The sequence below is a fragment of the Mixophyes fleayi genome, chromosome 4 (genome assembly GCF_038048845.1).
Source record: "Mixophyes fleayi isolate aMixFle1 chromosome 4, aMixFle1.hap1, whole genome shotgun sequence".
NCBI classification, from domain to species: Eukaryota; Metazoa; Chordata; class Amphibia; order Anura; family Limnodynastidae; genus Mixophyes; species Mixophyes fleayi.
In genome coordinates, this window is record NC_134405.1 from 96,755,197 (window position 1) to 96,783,189 (window position 27,993).

At 41.8% G+C, this 27,993-nt stretch overlaps 2 protein-coding genes across 2 annotated transcripts; one reads left to right on the plus strand and one right to left on the minus strand.

Annotated features, from left to right (window-relative positions):
* Nucleotides 1-6,320: 6,320 nt before the first annotated feature.
* On the minus strand, nt 6,321-10,655 carry MESD (mesoderm development LRP chaperone). Its single transcript, XM_075207795.1, has 3 exons — nt 10,469-10,655; nt 8,817-9,049; nt 6,321-7,758 (listed from the first exon to the last, which is right to left on the minus strand). The coding sequence occupies exons 1-3, from the start codon at nt 10,649-10,651 to the stop codon at nt 7,500-7,502; spliced, it is 675 nt and encodes a 224-aa protein (XP_075063896.1). The 5' UTR covers nt 10,652-10,655; the 3' UTR covers nt 6,321-7,499.
* A 13,467-nt stretch (nt 10,656-24,122) lies between these two features.
* TLNRD1 (talin rod domain containing 1) lies at nt 24,123-26,827 on the plus strand. The gene has a single exon (XM_075207796.1). The coding sequence runs from the start codon at nt 24,386-24,388 to the stop codon at nt 25,454-25,456; it is 1,071 nt and encodes a 356-aa protein (XP_075063897.1). The 5' UTR covers nt 24,123-24,385; the 3' UTR covers nt 25,457-26,827.
* Nucleotides 26,828-27,993: the final 1,166 nt, after the last annotated feature.

The window sequence follows — 27,993 nt, forward strand, 5'->3', positions numbered from 1 at the left end:
ACAGTTCCTGCAACCTGAACCTTGAGCTTCACTAACATGCATAAAACTTATAATATTAAACATAAATACTGCTATATTTTGACATAAATAACTATGTGTTGCAACTACAATTAATGTGTACTAATTACAAATGTGTGTGTTCGTGTGAATATGTATAAAAGTGTAAAAATTGTTATTGTCACGCGTTGCGGCTGGATACGCCCTTCTACGCTGTAGCATGCTCTACGCATATTTTTCAGACAAAGACAACCAAGTTTGCTTGATATTAATTGAAATGACTTTATCCAATTTGCTGACTTCGACACAACCTAGACCAGCCAATCAGAATGAAGGAGGAGCATGACTATGCTAAATTCCCCCCCTGACTGTGTACTCCATTAAATGATTTACATTTTAGCAGAAGGTAAAAAGGTACTACTGTATACAGAATAGAAGCATTTTTTTTCTGTAAGCATTTTGCCACCCACTAAACAACAGTACCTCCACAGTACCTCTGTAAGACGGGTGCAGTGGTAAGCTATAAAATACATACATAGATTGCTGGATGCTTTAGAGCAGGCCTGTCCAACCTGCGGCCCTCCAGATGTTGTGAAACTACAAGTCCCAGCATGCCCTTCCAGCTATCAACAGGTTGTCTACTGGCAAAGCATGCTGGGGCTTGTAGTTTCACAACACCTGGAGGGCCGCAGGTTGGTCAGGCCTGCTTTAGAGGGAACAGGTAAAAACTGCAAAATTGGGAGAATAATCAGATGAACATGAAGTAAATAAAAACATCTCTAAATAAACGGCGATAATATCAACCAAATAATCACATCATTCATCATTAGCAAATTCCTGAAAGACAGTTGTGGCATCACTAAGTATTCATAATGGCCATCCCTGATGTCAAATGCATCTACTATTCATCTTCCTCCCTGATTCACATCACGTTATAAACCCTAGGAGCCTCGCTCTAACTGACTACTATTTGTGGCATATTGTTTCAATTATAAGGGCTACTGAGCTGCAACCTTTTTTTAATGGAGAATTCCACTGAAGTCTTTTTGTGACAACTACATAACTGTCTATGTGAGATCAAATTTTGAAGAATTTTGGTTCAACATCTTAATCATTCTTTTGTCAAAGATAGCTATGCTCTGTGTAAGCCTTCACAATTGTGAATTATTTATAAGCTTACAATATGCAGTATTTTAGGATTGTTTTTCCAGTTAATAAGTCACTAGATAAGTTTTTTCTGTGTGATCAGTGTGCAGTTGAGTGCTGTCTACATCTGAACCAGCAGCTTCCCAAACGTTATGGATCACTGGTTCCTTGAGAACAAATGCTGTCATTGGAAAGTTTAATGTGTAACAAACTACACACATGAACTGGCATGGGTGGAATGGGTAGCTAGGAAAGTGTTTAAGAAAATGAACCAATGCAAAGTCAAGTGAAATGAGCGAGATATTTTTAGATATACTAGACTTAAAGTCCTTTGAAGTTCAGCAAAGTAGTAATATCAAAATGAAATGTCCTTCAAGTGAAGGGTTAATTAGTCTTCTCTTCCTGCTCATTGGGGATTTATAGCCCTACATAATTTTTTTTTTGAATAGACTATTACAAGGAAGTAAAAACACCTATTATCATTGCGGTTTTTTAAATTATTTAATCAAGAGAAAGAGGGCATTACTTTCATAAAGGTCAATCTCAAGTGTTTTTCATCTAAGGTGTTTATCTATAAATAACGTACAGCAAAACAAGTTCGCAGACATGTCCATTGTGTTCTGGGTAATGTACCTTTTATTATATGTGTTAATAAATAGTTTAAAAAGATTACTTAGACAAAAACAATATACCCATAACGAGTTAAGCCTATCAGGTAATTGCCAAAGGTACACAAGCTCAATCATAGGAATTGCTATCGACAATTTGTACACTGAATTAGAGTTGGTTATACATCTCAGGTAATTCTGCAAATCTTGCTGTAGCATACCCTGTGGTGGTTTCTTGTGTTGTGTCTCCTCCTTTAGTTATTGAAAGGAATAGGATCTCTCTAGATCGGTGATGGCTAACCTGTGACACTCCAGGTGTTGTGAAACTACAAGTCCCAGCATACCCTTTCAACAATAAGCTGCTATATATTGGCAAAGCATGCTGGGACTTGTAGTTTCACAACACCTGGAGTGTCACAGGTTAGCCAACACTGCTCTAGATGGTGTCACACAAAGCAGATGTCCTGGTCTGACAATCAGTAGGAAGCTGCAATGCTTAGTGCCAGCAACAATACTGCTCATGCAAAAAAGTGCTTCATATAATATCTACATATGCTATTTCTCCAGCACTTGCAAACATTGTTCAAATATTGCACACAGGTAACAGATAATGATTAATCTTCATGTGGGGTGTGTTTGTTGATGCAATGACAGAAGGGAATGTAATATTTTGGTGGAAGTCTCATTTACTATTAACTGCAGCCTATTTGAACATGTTTTACATGCATACTGTTGCAGGTTTGTTAGCACCAGGTACAAAGGGACATAGTATGGATATGCAGTCTCTGACATCTATTTATCCAGCAGCTGGCACACTAGTAATTAAACTGCTGATGAAGAACAGCTTGGATACTATGAACAACATGTTTTATGCAGTGCTCACTAGCTGTTTTCTTTGCTGAATGAAAAGCTCGCATGTAGCACCACTCTTAGCTGGACACATAGAAGTCACAAAAACACAGTGGTTAGGAACAAACACAAATTGCGCGGAACTACTAATACAACATATGTTTAAAGTAAGTGCCAGACATAACATTAACATCTTCAGTTACATTTTCAACCAGAAATGTCATATTAAGGTCCTATATATTAATGTGACAGTCTTACAATATCTTTCTGAAATACAATTTCTGTTCATCTAAGAGTTACACGTATCTCAGCTAATATGGATGTCATTTGTGAGTGTGACCTATTGATGATGAAAGTAAATGTTTCCATGACATTTACAAGCTGTAGTTAATAAAGCTTCATTTTTTTTATTTAAAGACATTCCTAGCTTACCTGATATCCGCATAACAGCACAGACCTTTCACTTGACAAGCACACATACAAGTCTAATATCCACTCAGTCTTCTAACCCCTGTTGCCTCTTTGTCACCTTCAACTTGCTTCTCTGCCAAGCTGCACCTCCTCCCCCTTCCTCCCTCACAGCCCATGACTTTGCCACCTTCTTCAAAGACAAAATCCCCACTATTCGACGTGATGTTTCCTCATGCCAAGTCCTGTACACTCCACCCTTCTCCTACACTCCCCAATCCACCACGTTTACTCCTGAATTTGAAAACAAAGTCTCTGTACTCATTTTATCATCTCACCGTATACTGTCCCCTCAACCCTATTCCATCCCAATTTCTCCACCATTGCATGCCCATCTGTAGTTCACCTATTTAACCTGTCTCTCTCGACTGGCACATTTCTATTCTGCAACAACCATGACTCATCTCACCAATTCTAAAGAAACTAAACCTAACCTCCCTTTCCAACTACTGCCCTATTTCTCTCCTCCCCTTTGCCTCCAACACTACTTGAGCGACTTGTGTACAACCACTTATCTTACTTTATCACCTCTAACTCCATTCTTGACTCCCGTGCGTCCACCCCCAACATTCCAAGGGGTCTGTACTGTGATCTACATACAGCAAAATCTAAGGGTAATTTCTCCATACTCATCCTCCTGGACCCTTCTCCCGCACACCCTTCACCCTGTCCTGCATGACACAGTTCTTTCCTGGTTCATTTCCTACCTATTAAACCACTCCTATAGTGTCTCTGCCTCATCCACTATCTGTTGGGGTCCCACAAGGCTCTGTACTCTGCTTTTCTCACTTTACACATCTTCTTTTGGAGAACTAATTTGCTCATTCGTTCTCCAGTACCACCTCTCTGCTAACGACACTCAAATCTACCTCTCTCATGACCTCTCCCCGTCTGTACGATCTTGTGTAACCTACATTCTCTCTGCCAATGCTACATAGCTGTCCCAATTCTATGTAAAGCTCAACATGTCCAAAACAGAGCTGCTCACCCTTCTCTCCTCCCAGTTACCACCTACCCTGAAATCTGCTTCACCACCAAAACCACTATCATTTCTTCAGTCTCTCCAGCCCACACGATTCCACCCTCTCCTTTATTCTTAACATTGAGTCTCTCCCATTCCTGTCGCCTCCACCTAAAAAAAATATTGCTAGAATACCCAAGATGCTACCAAAACTTTTATAGTTTCTCAAAATATCCAACCTTCATTCCTTCAAGCTGGCATTTCCCTCACCCATCTATGCCCATTTCAATCCAGCCATAGCTAGATGATCTCTATCACTGCTTTGTAGTGCCTGTACCAGTTTGCAAATCCCTACTTTGACTCCCCACGTCTTTCATACAATTAAAATTACTAACCCTTACCTACAAAGCCCTCAACACCACCCCTTCATACCTCTCAACCCTCATATCAAAATACTCACTCTCTCACCCTCCTAGATTTACTTTGACATGCTACCTCATTTCTGGTAGCCACCTCTCATGCCCACTTCTTCTGTGTTGCTCTAGTATGCCCAGTCAGACTGTCCCACAGCCTTCAATTCCTTAAACACTCTTTCAAAGCCCAATACTCACTCTTATTAGACCTAACTCTACCCTCACTAATGCACCCTCACAACTATCTCAATCCCCACTCACTCCTCATTTTAGCTGTTCCCTCTTCCAATTAATTTATGTTCCAAAATGATCACAGCATGCTCAAACCATGCTAGATCACTTCAGCTGAGGTAGAGATTTCAGCTCTAGCTTTCCAAGGAGTTGAAGGTGATGAAAATGTAAGAGCAGGATTCTGCTGTTCTTGTCACCAGTGCACACTCTAACCTCCATGGACCCTTCTGGGTGCATTTGTTTAGAATAGAAAAATTAGAACACTTATTGTAAGTTTATATTGTAAATGCATCAGATCTTAAAGGAGCAGACACAGCTTTAATTGCTTTTGTGTATAAAATTTAGGCGCTTCATTGAATCCCCACCATAACAAATATTGTTTTTGAGGATGCGGGTAACAGGTTTAAACTTATTTTTAGATCTAACTGTATGTGTTCCATCTCTGCAATTTTAAGCTGTAGTTGAAATTTAGTAGGTCTTATTTTCTGCTCATAACAATATTTGTTATGGTGGGGATTCAATGAAGCTCCTAATTTTTATACACAAAAGCAATTAAAGCTGTGTCTGCTCCTTTAAGATCTGATGCATGTAAATCATTATGGGATCTAACAAGCTCAAACTAAGGCACAAATTCAATTGAGCACGAGGCACCGCTAAACATCATTGCAATGTTGAGCTGCACATATTCCCGGCTATTATGATTAAAAAAAATAAAAAAAATCTTTGCTCCTTTTTCTGCGCATCTCTTTGGGATGCGAGGGAAAATGAGTGAAGATTTCTGTAACAACTCCGACACAACAGGTCTACACGGCCTGCACTAAGTGCCGAATTGAACCTGCCCCCTTAAACTGCAGCGGGGCTATGTAATCCCCAATTCAGATAACTTTAGTGCTGAAATATTTTATGGAAATAGTGCTGTAAGACATCCATCTTGAACACAGTACATCGTTCGCATGAGCCCTTCTGTTAGCCTACCTGCCAAGTTACTTCTTGGAGGCACAAACTCCTCATCTAAAGTTGTATTAAACAAAGGGAATAAGAGAAAAGATTTGGGATAGAGGCATCTTAAAAAAGAAAAAAGAAGAAACCTGTACACTATAGAGGTTTCTTCATGAGTTAGGTGCTGCGTTTTCTTTTTATACCTACATTCTCCCCTTAGTCAGTATGACTTACAAATGAACCAAGGAAAGACAGGAGCTTATAGTGAAAGTGAAGGTCACCATGTTCTGAAAAAGTCAGCACTGTCACTAAGATTTTCAACTATGTATGTTATTACCAAGTTTTTGTAGATGTAAAGATAAAGATTACCATTCAGAATCAGGTGTTAGTGACAGCCAGGTACAAGCATAACAATTTACTTAATTATTTCACAATATTTCAATTGAACACTGCTGCTCTTGGAACTCTAAGACACTCACTACAGGCAATTTGATGCTATAATAGGTTTATCTACATGCTGCAATTTGGCCCCCTCGCCAGTGCAGAGGCACTCCGCTAAAACATCCCCAGGAAGCACAGAAGCTCCCTCCGCCGCTGAATGTCCAGTAGCTATATCTGCTTTAATCAAAGTCAAGCTGCAGTAAAGTTATTTTATGGTGTATGTGTTTAAAATAATTATGAAATAAAATAATGTGCATGAGAAAAAGATGTAAATAAATGTATCACATGGGTTTATTATTATTTTAAAAAATAATGCTACTTAAAAGTCATTGATATTTTGCTTAGTGCATGTTATAGTGTGAAGTGTAGTAAGGGTACCATTTTGGCTACTATAAGCAGCCATAGCTTGAGAACCAAATGCCCAAAGCTCTACTGATAAATGACCACCATTGTATCACAAAGTTATTATACAGAAGTTACACTTACTACATTAGTAATTTTTGAATCACAGGAGAGCCAAAAGAAAAAAAAAAAAAAAAAAAAATACATCTTTCATATTGAATGAGACGTTATTGAAACAATATATGTCATAGCACTTTGTACGTCATGCATTGCTGGATTCAATGAATATATAGGTTTACATAATACTGTAGAAGACATTACAGTACAAAATGCTCAAAACAAGTAATGTAAAATAGATTTGCCATCAGAACATAGAATGAGGTGCATTAGATACAAACCAATGTTTCTGGAGTTACAAGACACATTCTTGGCTTGGGAGATTAACCATTCTGACGTCTGGTTTAGAATTAGTAACTCAGTTAATGAGTGAAAGCTGGTGACATGGCCCCAGCCAACTGAGAGAAAGGTACACATTAACTGACATAAAAAAAAAAATACTGACAATTATCTATGTTTCGCTTGAGATCACAGATATCACATCAATTTTTCGTAATATGACTAGAATCCGCTTGCACAAACAATCTCATCATGAAAATTACTTTATGAAATTGTTCTTCTGGGAGAGAAGGGGGGGGGGGCATTTGGTAGAAAATGTCATAATCTGTTTCTATGGGCATTAGCCGTCTTTTTATAAATATCCCCACTCATCTCCAATTTACATACAGATTGCATTTTGAATCAACAGTAAATTGTGCAAGAAAATCATCAAATTGCGGCTCCATTAGAACAGTACAATAGTTGTATACAAGCCAGAAGCAGCCTTTTGACACGGGGATAAAACCATTTCTAAAGCAGTGGTCATATGCCCCCTGTTCCTAACCAAACCTGCCATCCCCTACACCAGAACAATATAATTTCCTCTGATGAAACCTATTATGACCAGATTATGGGATATATAATCTATAAACCATGATGTCCTACATTTGGAAACAACGCACTCATCTATTCAGAGAGTCTTCGACGTCCCTAGGCATTAAAGAAGGGTCATAAATCCTCCTTGGCTGGAGATGCTCGGTTAGTCTTGGTGGAGGACTTTGATTTCTTGCTGTCACTCTTTTTCTTTTTATCTTGTTTACTGTGGTTGGGAGTTTTCGGACTTCCGTCTCCTCCCTTGCCGGGGTACACCTGTCCTTCCAGCGTCACATCTGCACACCTGTCCTGTTTTACAAGGAAGTCTTTCACCTCCCAAGCATAGCCACCGTCCTTCAACATAAAGATCACACGGTTCGGTCCAACAAGAAACCTATAGAGGAATGGAGAGATGTCCAGAAATATGAAAAGATAAACAAAACTTTCATAGCTTCATTTAACATTAAGATAAATAAAAAGGATGTACAATATTAAAATAATCTTATTTAAGATTTTATGTATGTATTATGGAGAGTGGTAATGACGTTACCCAAAAGACAAATATTAGTAGTTTATGTAGTTCTACATCAACTAAAGTCAAACAGGTCATAACAAACCTGCAACATTACAATGTGTACCTCATCAGATAACATGAGATAGGATAAAAGTTACTCTAAAAATCCTTTGCAATTAGTTTGGCGTTAATTATAATAATTCAGCAGAGGTTTGAGCAGCTTTAGTTAACACAATTATTGGCTTGCACATAGCATCCTGCACATTTTACATTTATTTTTCTTTCAGCTAAACATTTTAGCATTGTAGTTATCATATTTATAGTTTAGGTGATCGCCCCATTTTTTTTAAAAAAAAAAGCTTTCTAGGGGAAACCCATGTTAAAATGCAAAAAAGACAGAAAAAACAAACGATAATATGTACTATTTCATGACTCTCCCCTTAGGCACTTCCATGAAATATACTCATTTGCTAAAGAATTTGTCAACATGCAATAGCATAGTCTTAGGTGTCACTGACATCAGAGACAATTAAAGCAGGTCAACACATTCATTGTTACAGGAAGTGCTAAAAGAGAGATTGTATGGTCAGAAGGAAAAATGAAGGTGCACCCTCAAAAACCCTGCTCTTCACAGGGAGTGTGGTAAAGATAGTGTTAGCACACAACTTATCTCAGCCTCTCCCACAGACAAAATACACCAGGCTTGGCAGCCTAGAAACACACAGTGAGGTGTAGTTCAAGTATCTACTGATTGACCCAAGGAGGATCTCCAGAGGGTCTACTACTTGGGGGGGGGGGGATGCAAGTCTATCATTTACTTAAATTGATAATATCGGTTTCACTGTTCTTGGCTTATCTTTTCTAGACCATTTTCCTTTACAAAGGATGAGAAGGTATTCCAGTAAGCTTGTAAAATCATCCATAAAATACCACAATACCTCTGAATGTCATAGTTGGCATTGAAAAGGCTGCCTTGCCAAAGGCTTGTAATTTCTTCAGTTTCCTTTTCTGTTGGATTTCCAGACACAGTCGCAAAGATCATTAAAGTCTTTCCCTTTTTGGTCATCTGCAAGAGGTTCTCTGGGTTACTAGGATCAATCTTTGAGAAGTCTACAGGAGACGGTTTTCTTTTGTGCTCAGGTAGGTCACCCTCCTCTATATCGTCATCTTCCTATCAAGACAAGATAACAGCTTTCAAAAAGATCAGTATTACCAAAATCATGTTAAACTTTCATTCAATACAGAAAATGGTTCAACCATTGCCCAATTATTTTTAATTTATCACAACCCTCTTCCATGTTAGATCATCAAAATGTAATTAGTGACAATGCAAATCATTGAGTGAAATGGGACACATGAAAGCTTTTTTGTCGAATTATACAGTTAGCCCTCAGATTTCTTTCTGTAATGTGAATATATTCTGTTCGATCAGAAAGTTGATCTTTAGTTTGACTGGGACAACCTTTTTACCCTGTGACCAGCTGTTTGTGGACTAAACTGCCCTGCTGTAATAATGTAGGGGCAAATAATTATCAGGAGTGTAAATGAGTGGGAAATTTGTGGAGAATTCTTGATATCGGTATTTTCCATACCACAATGTGTTCGTGTCAAGAACACAGACTATGAAGAGGCAGCCATCCAATCAGCGTGTTGAAATTCTAAGCTCTGACTCATGCCAGAAATGACTGTTAAGGAATAACCAGAGGTTGAATATCTCATGAAGACCTGTTAATCTGTATTTGTGTGTGTGGCTGAAGTTCTTTAATTTAACAGCAATCACACAATAAAATGAGCTTGATGTGCTTGGAATGTAGTTCAAACTTTTAAGAGTAACAAAGTACAAGATGATCTAATGAAAGGGAAGATTCACCTATAAAACGTGGTGTAACCAGGCCAAGATCTCATACATTTTTTTTTTGGAAGACATTACATAAGCGTAGAAATAAAAATCACTAAAGGAAGACAAAGAGAAACCCACATTTTCTGGTATCCTGACCATTGCACAGTTCTATATGCAGACGTGACAACACTAGACCAACTATAGAAACATTTCATTACCATCCAGCCTCCATCCTCAATCTTTCCACAACCACTGTTTTTAAGGCTGTGTGCTCACCTTTGTGGCCAGTATTTCTGGCCATTAATACATCCTTACAAGAAGGCTCCCCATTTTAAAGGAGGTGATGGACAGTCTGATATAACATTTTATATGTGTGTGATACCATTGGACCCTTCATAGCTTTAACCCTTCATTAGCAAAGTAGATTAAAAAAAATAATTTTAAGCATGTAATAACCAATATGATTTTTGTCTTGCATTTTAACATAATACATTTCAAAATATTTTACTAGATGTACAAGAAATGACTGAGTTCTCCAGACTTCCAGTAACTCACTGATTGAGTGCTCACCCACCAATGACTGGCAGCATTGCCTGCTCTCACTAAATTATAGCGAAAGCATTGAGCTACTATTAGAGCAGCCTATTCATAAACTGTCCTTAGACCATACATATAGTAAGAACCACAGTAAAGAGGAAGTTGTCCCACGAACACTAGGTGGTAACTATTCCCCTTATATCAGCTATTTACCTCCCACTGCTCCAGCAGCCGGGCCATGTCCGCATCATTGTAATCCCGGATATCTTTCTTCTTTTTCTTCTTCTCCTCCTCAGCAGCCCGGGTCAGACTCAGAACCAGCAGCAAGCAAACACACACCGCTCTCACACTGCCCAGCGCCATGTTTCTCCACCAGCAGAGCAAAGTACTGAGCATGCGCAGTGTCACTACACCCAAAGGGCACACACGCTTGCGCCAGATATGAAAACGCTAGTGCCGATTGGCTATAACCATCTTGGAGAACAAATCGTAGAGCGACAAATCTTACGTCTTCTGATTGGTGGGTTATATTATGCTCCATCGTCCATCTTTGCTGTGGGCATTTAAGCTGTCCTGGTAACCGAAAGGGAAGCTGTCAGCAGCTCAGCTTCAAATGAAATAGGATCTTCACATTTGCCTCTTTATTAATAAAAAATAATTGACAGATATTATTTGATCTTGATAACAAATTATAAATGTAAACCTATCATACTTAAAACCACCAAACCCAGCTACCCCTCTCTGTAACCAAATTCCCTTCACTACTAAATTAGAACTGCATAGTTAAAATCCTCCATTGCCTTCCAACAGGTGTGTTTACTCTGTTCACATAGCTCTTCTACTATTCACATGCCTGACAACCTGACAACCTGACTCATACACATCAGATACTGTAACCTGGTGGGACAGTGAAAATTAGGAGGCCCTTTTGGCATGTCAAGTGTGCAGCAAAAATGGGTATGTTCGATGCATATGGTCGTGGTTTGTTTGATGTGTGTGTCATTTTACACAGCCAATGCATAACAGTAATAATTCATATTTTAAAGAACTTAAAATGCACAGTGTGGAAGTTCTTAGTGTTTAACAAATACCTTAATAAACCAATAAAGACACGGACACCAGATAAACGTTGGAATAAAATATATTTATTAAATGGCTAATATTTAAACTAAAGGGGCAGAAAGGCGGACGAGAGCAGGGCAGTCAGCAAAAACAAAACCAATAACGGTGGAAAGGTCAGACCATTGTACCACCAACCCAGGATCATGCCTTAACTATTGGCCGGTGCGAAATATCTGTCCAACGGTGCGAAATATCTGTCCAACGGCAAGACTACACCCCCTATATCCACCAGTAAAATATCCAACATACTGGTACAGAGTCCCATTCACTGGACCCAACATACGTGATGACAACACAATCCAAGAGGGGGAGTAGTGACCTATGACAAGATGACCCAAGCACCATATGCAAACTTACCGACTGCACTGCTCTCCCACCAACATAATAATAACAATCAAAAACTGACGGGTGGGAGGGAGGAAATCCGGAACAGAGAGGGGAAAATGGAGGAGAACCTTCACCTATATGAAATAAAACCACTCCCCTCCTCTGTCCCATTGGTTACAAAATAGCAGAAGCCCATTGGCTAAACACCTAATCACTCACCCACGTGATTTTAACTTTGTTTAGTCTAAAGGCCACACTTCCCATATAGAAATGCAATGTGTCCACATCTGACCAGTAATCAATGAATAGCTTGTAGTGACCAGTATACAATGCAAAGAGCATTCTAGTGACTTTACAATATTAGTATTCTTATATTTTATTTTTAAAGCACCACAAAAGATCTGCAGTGGTGTACATGAAATGTACAGAAAATACAAAACACAGACAGCAATGATCTATAACACATTACATAAAAAAACTAAATAATACAAAGGCCGAATAACTACTATTTAACAAATACAGAGAGCATTTTAATTGTACTATATAGAGAACATTTGTGAGATTAATATACAATACAGAGAGCATTCTTGTGACCAATATATAATACAGAGAACATGTTAACATCCACTTTACAATGCAGAGAGTTTAAGTGACCATTATATAAAACAGAATGCTTTTTAGTTACCATTCTACAATATTAGCCTCAGGGGCTGGTTGGCAGACTTTAACCCGGGGGGCAAGCACACAGCACTGGCCCATAAGTAGCGGCCCATCCCTAAAGGGTGGTTTTCAGTACAATATATATTTATCAATATAAGAAAATCCTATTTTAATGTTGCTTATTCCAGCGATACTTTATCATTATAAATATATCTTAAATATTAAAACTAAATAATGCAACAAAAAAAAAAAAACCTCACTTTATATTGCATTTTATTTTATATTTTATTTTATATGCTCCTTCTCCCTACACCACTTTTTTTTTTTTTTTTAAACATACCTGGCTGATTATAATGGGATTTATCAAAATGCAAAAAGCCTGTTTGCTTTAAAAAACTGATGTTTTTGCTTCACCCTATACACTAATGGGGGTATTTGGTTTAGGATTAACCTAAATCAAATAATATTAGAGATAATACTGGAAGGAGGAGTAGAGTACTGGGTGTCATTCTTACACCCTGGCCCAGAGCTGGATTAAGGCAATGGGGGTCCAGGGCACTTTAGACAGGCGGTCCCTATGATGTAACATGGTTTACATTTTAGACAAATACACAGGGACTACTGTGTGCACTACTATTATGTGCATGCAGTTCCACCTTCATGAGTAGTACACTGTGAAGCGGGACATACCTCCCAATTGTCCTAAGCGAGACAGTCACCCAAATTTGGGACTGTCCCACCAGATTCAGGACAGTTGGCAGACTGTCCTGTTCTCTCCTACCTGTTTCTTGTCACTTTCACCACTTGTGACTACTGGTTTCTTAACTCAATTGCTGCTTGTCTGGATCCTAGAATGTTCGATGCCCTATTTGGAAAAAAATGTGTACATAAAATGTAGAAAACTCCAAACACTCCCGGTATTAAATTAATAGCACTCACGTTTAATAATTAGGCCCCTCTCCAGCCCCAACATTAAAATAATAATATTCACATTTTCTAAATGGATCTATTTCCCTCCAACCAATCCTGACATTATATAACAAACACATTTAATATATAAACCTATTTACCTCCCTCCAAACAGCCCCACCAATAAATTAAATTGCCCCACCACCCACAAACAAAATAGCACCCATTAAATAACTAGCCCCCTCCTGCACTCCACCATTAAATAGCCTACCTCCCACACTAAATTAAGACCACCCTTCCCTCACACATTATACAGGGTGAGTCAAAAGTCGCAGTACACCCTTTTATTTCAAAAACTCTACAGGAATTGGGCCGATTGGCCGATTTCAAGATGGCGCCCATGTTTGGTACATACCGTAAAAGATAGACCACGTCACCCATACCTTACTGGAGTATTCAGGTTTCCCAATTCCTATATACATTTTTGAAATAAAAGGGTGTACTGCGACTTTTGACTCACCCTGTATTGACGTGCTCCACACCCACACACACATTATATTGACATGCTACACACACACATTGTATTGACATCACACACACACACACACACACACACTATACTGACATCACACACACTATACTGACATCACACACACACACACACTATACTGACATCACACACACACACACACACTATACTGACATCACACACACACTATACTGACATCACACACACACACACACACACACACTATACTGACATCACACACACACACACTATACTGACATCACACACACACACACTATACTGACATCACACACTATACTGACATCACACACACTATACTGACATCACACAAACACACACACACACTATACTGACATCACACACTATACTGACATCACACACACACTATACTGACATCACACAAACACACACACACACTATACTGACATCACACACACACACTATACTGACATCACACACACACACACTATACTGACATCACACACACACACTATACTGACATCACACACACACACACTATACTGACATCACACACACACACACTATACTGACATCACACACACACTATACTGACATCACACACACACACACTATACTGACATCACACACACACACTATACTGACATCACACACACACACTATACTGACATCACACACACACACTATACTGACATCACACACACACACACTATACTGACTTCACACACACACACACACTATACTGACATCTCACACACACACTATACTGACATCTCACACACACACACTATACTGACATCACACACACACACACACACACACTATACTGACATCACACACACACTATACTGACATCACACACACACACTATACTGACATCTCACACACTATACTGACATCTCACACACTATACTGACATCTCACACACACTATACTGATATCTCACACACCTACCCGAATTCTGGGAGAGTAGGACAGTTTCCTGCATCTGCCCACTTCCTAGTGAAGTGGGCAGAATTAGAGCCAAACTGACGCGATTCTCAGGGAGTCGCGACATTTTGGGACTGCCCCACGCTTTAAAATGATGCTGTCAGGCGCCGTCCCCGCACTATCCATATGTGCCAGGGACGGACACCTGTCTTCCCGGCCGTCTCGTGCCAACGGGACAAACTTCTGGGTTTACACTGCGTGCGCATGCGCAGTAGGCACGCGTCCCGTTGCTAGGCAACGGGATGTGAGTCCCTATAGCATTACTCACACTCATCTGTGCTACTTATGTGTATTACCTCTTCTATTTGTTACTTGCTTCTGTATCCGGTGCTACAGAATCTGTGGCGCCTAATAAATAATAATTGGCAGGTATGTATTTTGGTACCTTTACCATAAGTATAGATGCAAGCATTTGAAAATTAAAGTATACTTTATTTACCTTCCTTTTGAACAACATGTTGGGAAATCACACTATTGTAAGCCTTACTTCGATCCACAAGTTTCACACCCATTTCCCACAAGGCCTTGCCTTTTTTTGGATAAGCCGTACACCATTTGAGTTACAAAAAGTTGGACTGCTGGGAAGTATGAAACCAAAATGCGATAGATGATAGATGGAGGAAAGTATAAATGAAAACTGTTCGACTTTTGGACAGGAGGGGAAATTACATGCAGTTCCTATTTAACTGGATTCCTGTAATCGGTTAGAAGTCCCCTGTTACTCAGATGCCGTATTTATAAAATGCACATGGAAAGTTAAGATGTTGTTTTCATATTATATATGTGTGTGTGTGTGTGTGTAAAAAAGATTATATATATCACTTTTTTTTACACACACACATACTGGTCAGCCGTCAACGTCCCTTGAAATAGTAAAAAAACAAACAAACATTAACTTACCTTATTCTCCAATGCGATCCTCTTCACTCTTCTTCCAAGTCACTGCAGCGCGAAAAAACAACTTTAATCAGCAGGCAGCAGGTGACTCCTCCGTGCTGCGCTCCACAATGGATGTCGGGCATGACGTCATCACGCCCGACATGCACTGCGATCCGCAGGGAGGGAGCCGGATTGCCAGCTCACCGCAAGGTAAGTATTTTCTACTTTTTTTTTTTTGCAGGATTTTTTTTTCAGCGCTGCCTCTGACGGGCACCTGCCCATTGTGCCCAATGGAAGAGACGGCCCTGAATAAGAGACTCAGTCCAGCTGTTTTATTTCAGCATAAAACAGCATTAACAGCATAACATAAAGAATCCATGGCTTCCTAACAGCTAACTATGTCCACAGCCCTTCACTATTGTCCGGCTGCTTGTCAGCGTCAGAAGCCCCGAACACCAGATCCCACAATCCTTTTATACACACACACAGCAATCCCACCCATGTTGTGCACCTGTGTGTCAACTCCTTTTTCCAGGTAACAGCAGAATCATTAACCCTGTCTGTAGGTTTTCCTTACTGGACAGGTCCTATTCTGGTTACCTTTCTACATACCCTTCCCCTTAGCTTTGTCATACTTGGCGAAGCGGAACTTACCAAAAATTTCCTCTTTGCCAACCCCCCCTCTTCTGGCCTCGCCAAACCAGGCGAATTGGCCGAACTGGGGACCGCATCTCTCCGTGACAGGGCATCTGTATTATTATGCAGAGCCCCTGGCTTATGTTCCACCTTAAAGCTAGAGGGTTGTAATGCCAGGAACCAACGTGTGACCCTGGCATTTACCTTCTTATTTGTGTGCATCCACTGTAGTGGGGCGTGGTCGGTAACCAGGGTGAAATCCCTACCAAGTAGGTAGTACCGGATTGCCTCTACTGCCCACTACTGTGGCATACCTCTTTTCCCTCGGGAGGAGTTTATGGCTGAAGAAAAGAACCGGTCTCTCCTTATCTTTCACCCTCTGGGACTAAACTGCCCCCAAACCTGTCCCGGAAGCATCTGTCTGGAGAAAGAACCTCTCTGTGACGAAATGAGTTTGATAACCCTGTGAGCATGTCTCATTTCTCACATAATGTGAATTATAGCAAATACTTTTTATAGCCTTCTTTTGTTTCCCCAGCTCACCAGACTATAACTGCATTGTCCAATAACATGTGGCTAAGGGGACATTGAAGTTCAGTGTACATATGTATATTGTTTATTGTATATTGATAACTTGAAGTAAGGTTGCTATTCATTGTCTTTAAAGTGAAGCCAGGGGGATTATGGGTAGGGATCAGGCTGCCATGTGCCTGAGTAGGAAAACTAATTAGTGTCCATTGCTCTCACCAGGCTAGTCCAGACAGGCCATCTAACAGGGGAGGTTCTCTGAAAGGACAGCTCATCTTCACTCCCCTGTCCAACCCCCCTTCCCCCCCCCCTCCTAGTCCAGCACTGACCAATGGTTAAGTAGAATAGACGCAGGGGTTTGCCCAGGGAGGGGAAAGACTGTGGAAATTAGACATGTGATATATAAGGAACAACTCCAGGGGAGAGGGGGGTGATGCTTGGATTTCATTCAGGAAGGTGCAAGATGGAGTTTTGAATTGTTGTTTTCTAACTCAAATCTATATATGCAGCTGAGAGGGATCCATGGGTCATGAAGTCTGGACAGCAGGTGACTATATCTCCATAAGTTATTGGGGTAAGGGACAGATGATGTGGTAAATCTGCCTGGCATTTATTTACTGTGTGTACATAATATTCTAGTGTGATTTGTATGACAATAAATATACTGTTGTATTTTTATAACTGCATTTTGCCTGAGTGACCATACGAATCCTAGAAGGTACTGGGTAGCACTGGGCCAGATAAACCCGGTATCTTCACACTCTCCCTAAAGTTGGGTGCTTGTAGGACTGGTACAGTGCACAAGGCTTCCTTCAAGTCTACCCAGGCAGCTTCCGAAGACTCAGACCAAATTCCTTTGTCTGGGTTATTATTTTTAAGAAACTCAATCAGTGGGGCAGCTCAGGTGGCAAAGTTTTGGATAAAGCATCTGTAGTACCCAACCAATCCCAGGAAAGTCCGTAGTTGTGACTTTCTCTCTGGTTTAGGCCAAATCCTCACAGCCTCTACCTTATCCACCTGGGGTTTTACTTTCTCCCGACTGACCACATAACCCAGATGTCACAAATCGGGATCTTAGCCGCATTTACCTCATCCGCCGCTGTCATATCACGGCTACCTGGGTCCCTTCTGGTCATCTGCAGCATTCCCGTTCTCCACGCCTTCATTTGTAAACAAACACATACTGTCTGTCCTGCTGCATGGGCGCGGCCATCTTGGATGCAGTCAGGTGATCAGTGCAAACCAACCAGATTCAGAAGCTGTGATCACATGAACTGATCAGCCAATAGTTGTTTGGGACATCCTATTTAAACCTGCTGCTGTGATCTGTTCATTGCCAGAACAACACACTTCTCTCCAGAGGATAGTTCTTGGCTCCAGTGTTCCTGACTGCATTACAAGTGCAGTAATCCTGTCTGCACTCCTAAGTGCAGTGTTCCTGACTGCATTACAAGTGCAGTGTTCCTGACTGCATTACAAGTGCAGTAATCCTGTCTGCACTCCTAAGTGCAGTGTTCCTGACTGCATTACAAGTGCAGTGTTCCTGACTGCATTACAAGTGCAGTGTTCCTGACTGCATTACAAGTGCAGTGTTCCTGTCTACATTTCCAGACTGCTAATTCCCCTACTATATTCTACAATCAGCACGAACATGAGCAAGAAGTTCATCCAGGCTGCTAAGTTCTGTTTCACTCCTGCTCCAGCTAGTCCCAAGGGTCCCGAATCGGATCAAGAAATTCAGACGACCGTGACACCAGATACTTAGCCTCTGCCATGACTAGCGCACACTTCAAGGGATTTGCCATAAGACAATGACGCTTAATGACTGAAAAACCGCCTCCACCTTGGGAAGATGGGACTCCCAGTCCTGACTATAGATGACTATGTCATCCAGGTAAGCGGTGGCGTATTCCCGGTGAGGCTTCAACAATTTGTACATTGCCCACTGATACATGGCTGGCGCCCCAAGCAGTCCGAACGGTAATAACTTATATTGAAACAGCCCTTCAGGTGTAGAAAAGGCTGTTTTGGGTTTGGCTGACGCAGTGAGTGGTATCTGCCAGTACCCTTTTGTCATATCTAGGGTATTCAGATATTGACTACTGGCCAGATTCTCCACTAGCACATCTACCCGCGGCATTGGATTGGTGTCAAGCCTAGACACTTTATTCAGCTTCCTAAAATCAGAAGCGAATGGCCCCTGCAGGCTTCATCACAAGAACTATGGGTTATTCCACTCACTGGTGGATTCCTCCACAACCCCAAGTTGCAACACGTCCTCCACCTCTCGCTTTACTGCAGCCCTTCTCGCCTCAGGTGTCCTATATGGCCGCTGGTTAACTATTACTCCTGGTGGAGTGACAATGTCATGTTCAATTATTTTGGTACGCCCGTGGAATAGCCGAAAAGATGTCTGTATTTCGAGCTACCATTTCTAAGGCTTGTCGTCTCTGAGTCGGTGTCAGAGAAGACTCCATGGGGACTATGCAGTCCTCGGTTTTTACCGCTGACAAAGTTGGGGTTTCCTCCACCCACAGCTTTAACAAATTAACATGATAGACTTGCTCTTTTTGCCGTGTACCTAACTGCCCTATGGGCTCTTATCTCATAAGGGCCTTGCCAATGTGCATACAACTTACTTTCCTGAGTTGGTACTAGGACAAGCACCTTGTTACCTGGGTTAAAGGTGTGTAAGGTGGCTCAGGAATCATAACCCTTCATTTGCCATCCCTGTGTTTCCGTCTGATGTTGTTTAACCAACGGGCCGATCTGGTGTAGTCGATTGTATAACTGGGCCACAAATTGTACTATATTTGGCTCCTTGGGTTCCTGATGTTCCCACCCTTCTTTGAGGATATCCAGAACTCCGTGGGGTTGTCTCCCAAACAGGAGCTCAAAGGGACTAAACCCCGTTGATGCCTGAGGCACCTCCCTTATCGCAAACATGAGACAGGGTAACAGGGTGTCCCAATCTCTTATCCCAAGCCACAGCTCATCTAATCATTTTCTTTAGGGTTCTATTATACTGCTCAACCAACCCGTCGGTTTGTGGATGATAAACTGAGGTCTGCAGTCTTTGTACCCCTATAAATTTGCATAACTCCTTCATTAAACTTGACATGAAGGGGGTTCCCTGATCCATAAGGATCTCTTTAGGGATTCTCAGTCGAGTATACATTAACAGTAGCTGTTTGGCAATAGTGCTTGATTTAATATGCCTTAGCGAAATTGCCTCAGGGTATCGTGTAGCGTAATCAAGGACTACTAATAAATATTGATGATCTCGGGCAGGCTTCCCCAAGGGGCCCACCAAGTTCATGGCAATTTGCGCAAATGGAATTGGAATTATAGGAAGAGGTACCAGGGGAGCTCGATAGTCTGGTATAGGGGCCGTCTGCTGGCACACTGGGCAGGCTTGACAGTATCTCTTGACTGCCATACGGATTCTTGGCCAGTAAAACCTCAGGAGCACTCGATTTAGAGTTTTCTCCTCTCCCACATGCCCCCCAAAAGGTGTGTGTGGGCTGTTTTTAGTACCAAAGGAATGTGTACCTGTTGATGAACTATTTTCTCCCGTACCACTGCTACCCTATATAACAGATATAAAATAAGGTTCTCCCCTGGCTGGTCCCTCGGCCTTCCACACTCCATTCACTTCCACACACATATAGACATTTTCCAAAGCACTATTAAGTTGGTCTCTTGCAAAGTCCTAGAGTCTCACAGTCCTGGATATTGGGGACCAATCTTCACCCTCTGGCAGGGCTTCTATTCCCTTCTGACTTTCTCCAGCTAGGACTTTTCTCTTCTGTGTTCTGAAACGTGATGGCTTCCTAGTTGCAGTCAAAGCCTGACATTTAGGCTCCAGGTATTGCGGCTTCTTGGACTTTATCTCCAGTTCCGGTGTATGAAAAACGGGATCAAGAAAGGTCGGAGGTCCAGCCAGTGACTCAGTTGCCGGCATGTCCTGACCAATCCGCTCGGCTATAATTTCCCGGAACAGGGGAAAGTCTCGCCCCAGAATAAGGGGGTATGGCAGCCTTGGGGCTATTGCTGCTACCACTTGCACTGTTCGTCCCTTTACAGTAATGGGAAGATTGACACGGTCATATTCCTCGGTGACCCCTTGAATACACAGGACTTTCACTGATGGTAGCCGGGTCGACAGGCCTTCTGGAATCACAGTGCTGGATACCAAGGTGATTTCACTACCCGAGTCCACCAACGCTACCACCATTTGTTGCCGTATCAGAATGGTCACTCGGAACAGCAGTGGATTCCCCGTGGACGAGGACATGGTGAAACACGCAGGAAACCTGGGGTCTAGTCGAACCACCGAACAATCCATCGGCTCTGGAAGTGCCCCTCCTCACCACACTCAAAACACTTTTCTGGGGTCACTTTGTGGTCTGTCCCAACCTCTGGTGCTGGCTTCGGCCTGAGGTCCAGCCTGGCAACTCTCTCGGCTGTCTAGTCCATATTCCCACCTCTGGTATTGGTTTCGGCCTGAAGTCTGGCTTGTCAACTTTCCCAGCTGTTCGGGCCATATTTTCGACAGAGCAATACTGGTCAATAGCTGTCGCAAGCTCCTCAAATGACTGAGGGACGGTCTGTAGAAGCCCATCTCTGTAACTCCCGACTCAGATTCCGCTCACAATGGTCAATAGCCAAGATTTCTAACTTCCTGACCGGTGTATTATGATCGGGTTCCAACCAACTTTTTGTTAACTTTGCCAGGTGTGCCAGCTGGGCATGCGATGCACATCCCACTCTAAACCACCAGTCATGGAATCGTTGCACCTTCTCAGGCCCTGCCACCCATATTCGTGCCAAAATGACGGCCTTTAGATGCTTACAGTTCGCTGCCTGATCCTCGGGCACATCCAGGTAGGCCCGCTGGGCTTCACCCCTCAAATAAGGATCCATTTTCTCTACCCATTCACCTATTGGTCACTTAAGACGTGTCGCCGTCCTTTCAAACAATAATAAAAATGCCTCAATGTCATCTGAGGTCATCTTTTGCAAGACAGTGGGTTCGTGCTCACTTTGTCTGAGCTGACTGAGCTCCGTCCGCAACAGTCTGTTACTTTCCACCTGAGCCTCGGCGACGGCTAGCATTTGGCACTGCTGGGCCTGCTGTGTGGTTGCCACATTAGTTAACGCTCTGAGGATTTCCTCCATCTTGCTATCTGATCTGGCGGGTTAGTGAAACTGCGCTTCCCTTAACATACACTGACAAGTAAATGAAAAAACAACAACAGAAGAAAAACCCACTTTTTTTATAAGTCAGCTTAAGCAGTAATGTCTTAGCTAGCAGCAGCTGCTACATTTTACCTCCAAGGAGGGACAAAACAAACAGTAAGGAAACAGAGAAAACACACGAAACTTTTTCCTCTGTAAATCAAACTTATCTTTTGTTGTCTGGATGGCTGGGTGGACAGCTGTGTTTTTGGCTGTCCGTTTAAGATCTCACTTCTGACTCCACTTTGTAGAAATCACCAAATAAGAGACTCCTCAGTCCAGGGGGTAAATGTATCAAGCTGAGAGTTTTCTGTCGGGTTTGAAAAACCAATCAGATTCTAGCTATCATTTATTTAGTACATTCTACAAAATGATAGCTGGAATCTGATTGGTTGCTATAGGCAACATCTCCACTTTTCAAACCCGCCGGAAAACTCTCAGCTTGATACATTTACCCCCAGGTTTCTTAAGCAGTAGCTGTTTTATTTCAGCATAAAACAGCATAAACTGCATAACATAAACATAAAGAATCCATGGCTTCCTAACAACTAACTATGTTCATAGCCCCTTACTGTCATCCGACTGCTTGTCAGCATCGGAATCCCCGCCAGGGGAGGGCTGGCAAATTTCAGCCCGGGGGGCGCACAGGCGGCTGCATCACATGACATGCGGCCACATCGAGTGTCATGTGATGCGGCCGCCTGTGCGCTGCTGGTAATATTCAGTTTAAGCGGACGGCACAGCTTGCATCCACGCGGGGGACGGCCGGCCGGCCCAAATAGCGGTTAGACTGAGCGGCCTGGGGGACAGATGCCCCCCGGCCCAGCCCGCCCCTGAGTGTGAACTCCTTTTTCCTGGTAACAGCCGGATCATTAACCCTGTCTGTACTTCTCCTTGCTGGACAGGACCTATTCTGGTTACCTTTTCATATATATATATATATATATATATATATATATATATATATATACTGATGATGTGATGTTGCGCACATTTCCTGGCAAGGCACACTAGCCAGCATGTACATATATCAGAGAACAGCAAGAAATAGGATCCTTGTGACTCAGTTACTCTGCACAAGTTTTGTATTATAAGTAACTTTTATTCCTTTACAAGTTTTTTTTTTTTTTTTTTACATAATTTATTAGAACTCTAAAATATATTTGTTAGAGTTCGATAAGAGAGATATTTGATGAAGTTTAACTTGGGTCCTTTTTATCAACCCTGTCAATGTGATAAAACATCTGCTTTGTTCTATTTGTTCACCCTGTTATCACAAGTAATTGGTACCCCAAGCTTCTGCATGAGAGATCTTATTATTTATTAAGCAGTGCAGGTAGTAATTTTACTGCTGCGCTGCATAGCTATCGCTGGTGTTTCCATAACTTTTACAGTAAAATGGAAATAATCTTCCCTTTATCCCTGCTACACTGTACAGCCTCTAGCGGCATGCCACCCATACAGAAATCCATCTGGCAGCATGCTACACATAGTACTATAGGGAGCCACTAGATTATATCCCTGAAATGATTTTTAAAGATAATGTCTTGGCGAACCTTGAGTACTACACTTCCCATCATGCAATGTTAACATACAGGATTGATTATAATTTAAAATACAAACACTTTTTTAATCTGATATAATGCTTTACAATAAGTTTGAATTTATCAAACCTTTAGAAAAACGATGTAATGCAAGAATGTCATCCAACGTGCAGAAAATAGGAATTGTATTGCGCAGTTTGTTAATTAGGAAAAACAAGGTCATTTCTAGGGACAAAAAAATCTATGGCCAATCTATAAAACACAAAACAAAATGGGGACTGTTCCTGGACGTTAGGGACACTGCAATTATAACGTTCAATATGTATAGTATGCTAAAAGGAAAAAGAAACCACCCCTAGCAAAATCCTGACATGACATGGGTTGTCTACATATTTATCCCGACCTCTACTGTTTGTGGTTAATAAAGAATAACCAACCAAGTGTTGCTGTGAGGCGCACTGCGGCCACTTGTCCTCCAGGTGGCGCTGTTCGCCCGCTCCCTTCCCTGGTGTCCTCCGGATGACGTCACAGGGCGGCGCCGTCCCACGTTCCTTATCCGGGCCGGGAGAGGCACAGCGCCGTTTGGGCGGGTCACCTCTTTGCTGCTGCTTCGGGCACCGAGGAACCTTCCCCCTCCGCCATGAGGGAGGCCGGGAGCCGCGAGAAGGTCTGAACGTCACGGCTGTCACCGGGCAGTGCCCGCAGCCCTCCATGGGATGATGCGGCAGGAGAGACCCCGGGATACCGCTCCCACTGGCCGAGGTATGAGACGCTGCTCCAGGCGGGATGGCTAGCGGCGGCTCCGGTTCCGCCCGGTCCTCTCTGCCCTCCGGAGCGGGCCTGGGCGGCCCCCAGCCCCGTAAGAAGCTGCTGACTATCTGTGACCAGTGCAAGGCGAAGATGCAGCTGGTGGCGGACCTGCTGCTGCTCTCCAGCGAGCCCCGGCCCGTCAGCCCGGAGAGCTCTGCCCAGCTGGGGGAGGCCTTTGAGAAGTGCAGAGACACCGTTATTGCCCGGACCAAGGGCCTGTCCATCCTCACCCACGATGTTCAGAGCCAGCTCAACATGGGCCGCTTTGTAGAGGTGGGTGACAGCCTTCAGGAAATGGGTGACCTGGTGGTGTCTCTCATTGAGCTTTCAGCCCATGCAGCTTACCTGGCAGCTGTGGAGGTGCCCGGTTCCCAGGCTGCCCTCCCTGGTCTGGTGGACCGCTACAAGGTGACACGGTGCCGGCATGAGGTGGAGCAGAGCTGTGCCACTCTCAGGACGGTGCCCCTACAGGACCTCACGCCACAACTCCTACTAGAAGTCTCCCAGAACTTGTCCAGGAACCTAAAGATTCTCACAGATGTCAGCGTCGTCGCCAGTGAGAGGTCAAGAGACAAGTTTGCTAAGGAACAGTTTAAACTGGGGGTGAAGTGTATGAGTACCAGCGCCACTGCGTTACTAGCCTGTGTCAAAGAAGTTAAGACTTCCCCTAGTGAACTCTCTAGAAATCGATGTGCCCTTTTCAGTGGCCCCCTGGTGCAATCTGTGCATGCCCTGGTGGGCTTTGCCACAGAGCCGCAGTTCCTGGGCAAAGCTGCTGTTTTAAATCCAGATGGCAAGGCGGTGCAGACTGCCATTCTTGGGGGTGCTATGAGTGTTGTGTCTGCTTGTGTGCTCCTGACCCAGTGCCTCAGGGATATAACCCAGCATTCTGACAGCAGCAGCAAGATGACTGATTACAAGGACCGATTGCGGAGCTCAGCTTGCGCTGTCTCTGAAGGCTGCAACTTGTTATCTCAGGCCTTGAGAGAGAGGTCATCTCCTAGAACTCTTCCGCCAGTAAACTCCAATTCTGTGAAATCACCCTAAATGGGAAACACCCCCTCCCTTAATTTTACCAAAGAATATTGGTTCAGCTGAAACTATTCTCTTAAGAACTAGAGATGGCCCTGCATTATATGAAGCCATTCAGGCTTTCTTAGAACTGGAAGTGCTAGCTATTGAAAATTGCATTTCAACTAAGTAGATGTTGAGAGATGTTCTATTTTAGTGTTCAAAATTTAAAAATTAGGTAAAGTGAATTCACTGGTGCCTACATTGCAGTGATGGTGGTGGGCTACCTATTATATTGTGAGGCTCTGATGCCTATAATTTGACCAGCATAAATATCACAAGGGTATGTGAAATTACTTCCCAGATTCCAATGTTATAATATATTTTAAAGATAGGTGAACAAATCCAAATTATTTTTCATGTTAAAATATGTTGGTTACAGCACAGCATATTTTATTCCTTTGCGTTTCTAATCTACAGTTGAGTCATTCATGAGAACATTTTTTTTTGTAAGATCCGATATAGCGTTATTCTTTGCCACTAAAATCTAATTGGGACAGTTCATTATTTGTAGTGTTGGTTAATAAATTTAGTTAAACCATATTCAAATAGATCACTAGTTGACTACTTAATTTAAAACCTTAAGTGCGTTTCGGCGCCTACAAATACATAACTCCTTGCAATATGTTTCTCTACCGTTGGTAAAATTGATCCTTCTTTTAGAAGTCCATAATATAAAAAAAAAATCTTTGGTATAGTATTGAGGTTAATGTAAAGTTTCGCTTTCAGTTGCTTGTAATCTCTGACATGGAAGCAGCCATCACTACGTTTTTCCCCCTATATCTGATACTTCAACTTTGTCATGAGTGAATATGATATTTAGTTGACATTAACTTGCACTATTACAATATTTAAACATCACAGATCTGCAGCTGCAAACTTATCATTGACCACTCTAAGAATATTCAAAATTTGGTTATTTCTTATCATTTGTTTTTTAATATTAAGCCTCCTTTACCCCTTTTAGTACCAGTACTGGCACTAAAGTGGCATTATCAAGGCTTTAAAATCCGTGCTGGGTGCGGTTTTTAAGCCAGTGTCTTCCAGACTTCCCATCAGAATGTTGCTGTGTGTGATCTGCAGGAATAAAAAGGTTACCTCAGTTTTATTTTTAGACATTTTTATGGCTTTTAGCTGCTGGATGTAGCTCCTTTTTAAAACCCTGCAACAGTGTGTGAATGGGGGGTGTGTAGGGAGCTCGTGGAGTGAGACAAAATCGGTTTTTAAAACTTTTTTTTTTTTAATTTCCCGTGTGCTGACTTACTGTTGGGAGGGTGGGTTACAGTGAGAGTGTTTCCTAATTGTACACTATAATAAAATGATTGTCATTTTAAATGTCAGTTTCTACTTTGCATGTACTGGAGTATTTATTTCACCTATTAAAAGGTATTTTCTGAAATTTACAACAAGCTTTCAATTGTCAATAAAGAAACGGGATGATTTAATTAGCAGTGAGGTGCTGCAGTAGCATCACACAGTGTGCTTTGGTGCTCCTTTTTGCTTGGGCATCTGAGGTGTTCCGTTGTGGGAACTTAAACACAGCGTGCAAGGCTACTACAGAACATTGCAGCTAATTGAATGAACCCCATTATGTTCAGTATGTTCTGTGTAGAGTACGTTTAGTAAATGGCATGTTTGATGTGAGCTGACACATGAGATGTGTGATTTTACCAAAAGTAACTTTATTCTTTTAAGCGGTAACAAATGTCATATAAATGCTGTAGCTTTCTATGGTAAGGTACGTGACAAACATAGTGACCGCTCTTCAACAGGGTATTTTCTGCCGTCGTTTACGTTTTGGTACAGCTACATAGCCATCTATGTAATATAGTGTACTACTCTATTATTTATAGTCCGGCCTCTGCAGTAATGTATATTTTTATAATATTACTTCTGTTGACAAACTGCTCAAATTTTTACATATATGCCTGTGATTGTTATGTTGAACAAAAAAGGTTATTCTCATAGCAAGGTGTAGTTTGCAGTCAATGAAAATTATGCATTAGTTGGGTTTGTTTATTGAGAATAGGTACAACAAATCATCACAGTATTTTATGAGGGGGGGGTTTAACTTCATTTTTATTTTAGTATTGTTTGTGTTAAAGAAAACATGCTATATTAGAATGCTTTATTATCAGAATTCTAACAGAATATCACCGTTACCAAGCTTGTAATGAAAGTAGTTCAGCATGCAGTTCCTCAGTGTCCACAAACTGCAAGGTGCAGCCCAGTTAGCAAGTATACAAGAATGCTGTGTAAATACAATTGAGAGAAGCTACTCCCAGAACCACCCTTTTTTCGATGACCCAAAATAAAGCTGGTACGAACTAGCACTGTAACCTGCCCCGTTTGTCCCCTGACCTTGGTCCTTTTACCCTAAATATTTATTCACAAAGTTTATTGGATTCACATTATACCAACAGAATTATAAATCTACTTTTCTCAAGCTAACTTGTGCTTGAACCATTTGCTGTATTCTAACATTTTAATATGCAGTAGGCATATAATAGTTA

Bases quoted from the DNA above. Each gene is read 5' to 3' on its own strand.
- MESD (XM_075207795.1), bottom strand. From the start codon at position 10,651: ATGCTCAGTACTTTGCTCTGCTGGTGGAGAAACATGGCGCTGGGCAGT. The intron at 9,050-10,468 runs GTAAATAGCTGA...TTGTCTTGATAG, and splicing joins GGCTGCTGGAGCAGTGGGAG to GAAGATGACGATATAGAGGA. The intron at 7,759-8,816 runs GTATTGTGGTAT...ATTCCTCTATAG, and splicing joins GCCAACTATGACATTCAGAG to GTTTCTTGTTGGACCGAACC.
- TLNRD1 (XM_075207796.1), top strand. From the start codon at position 24,386: ATGGCTAGCGGCGGCTCCGGTTCCGCCCGGTCCTCTCTGCCCTCCGGA.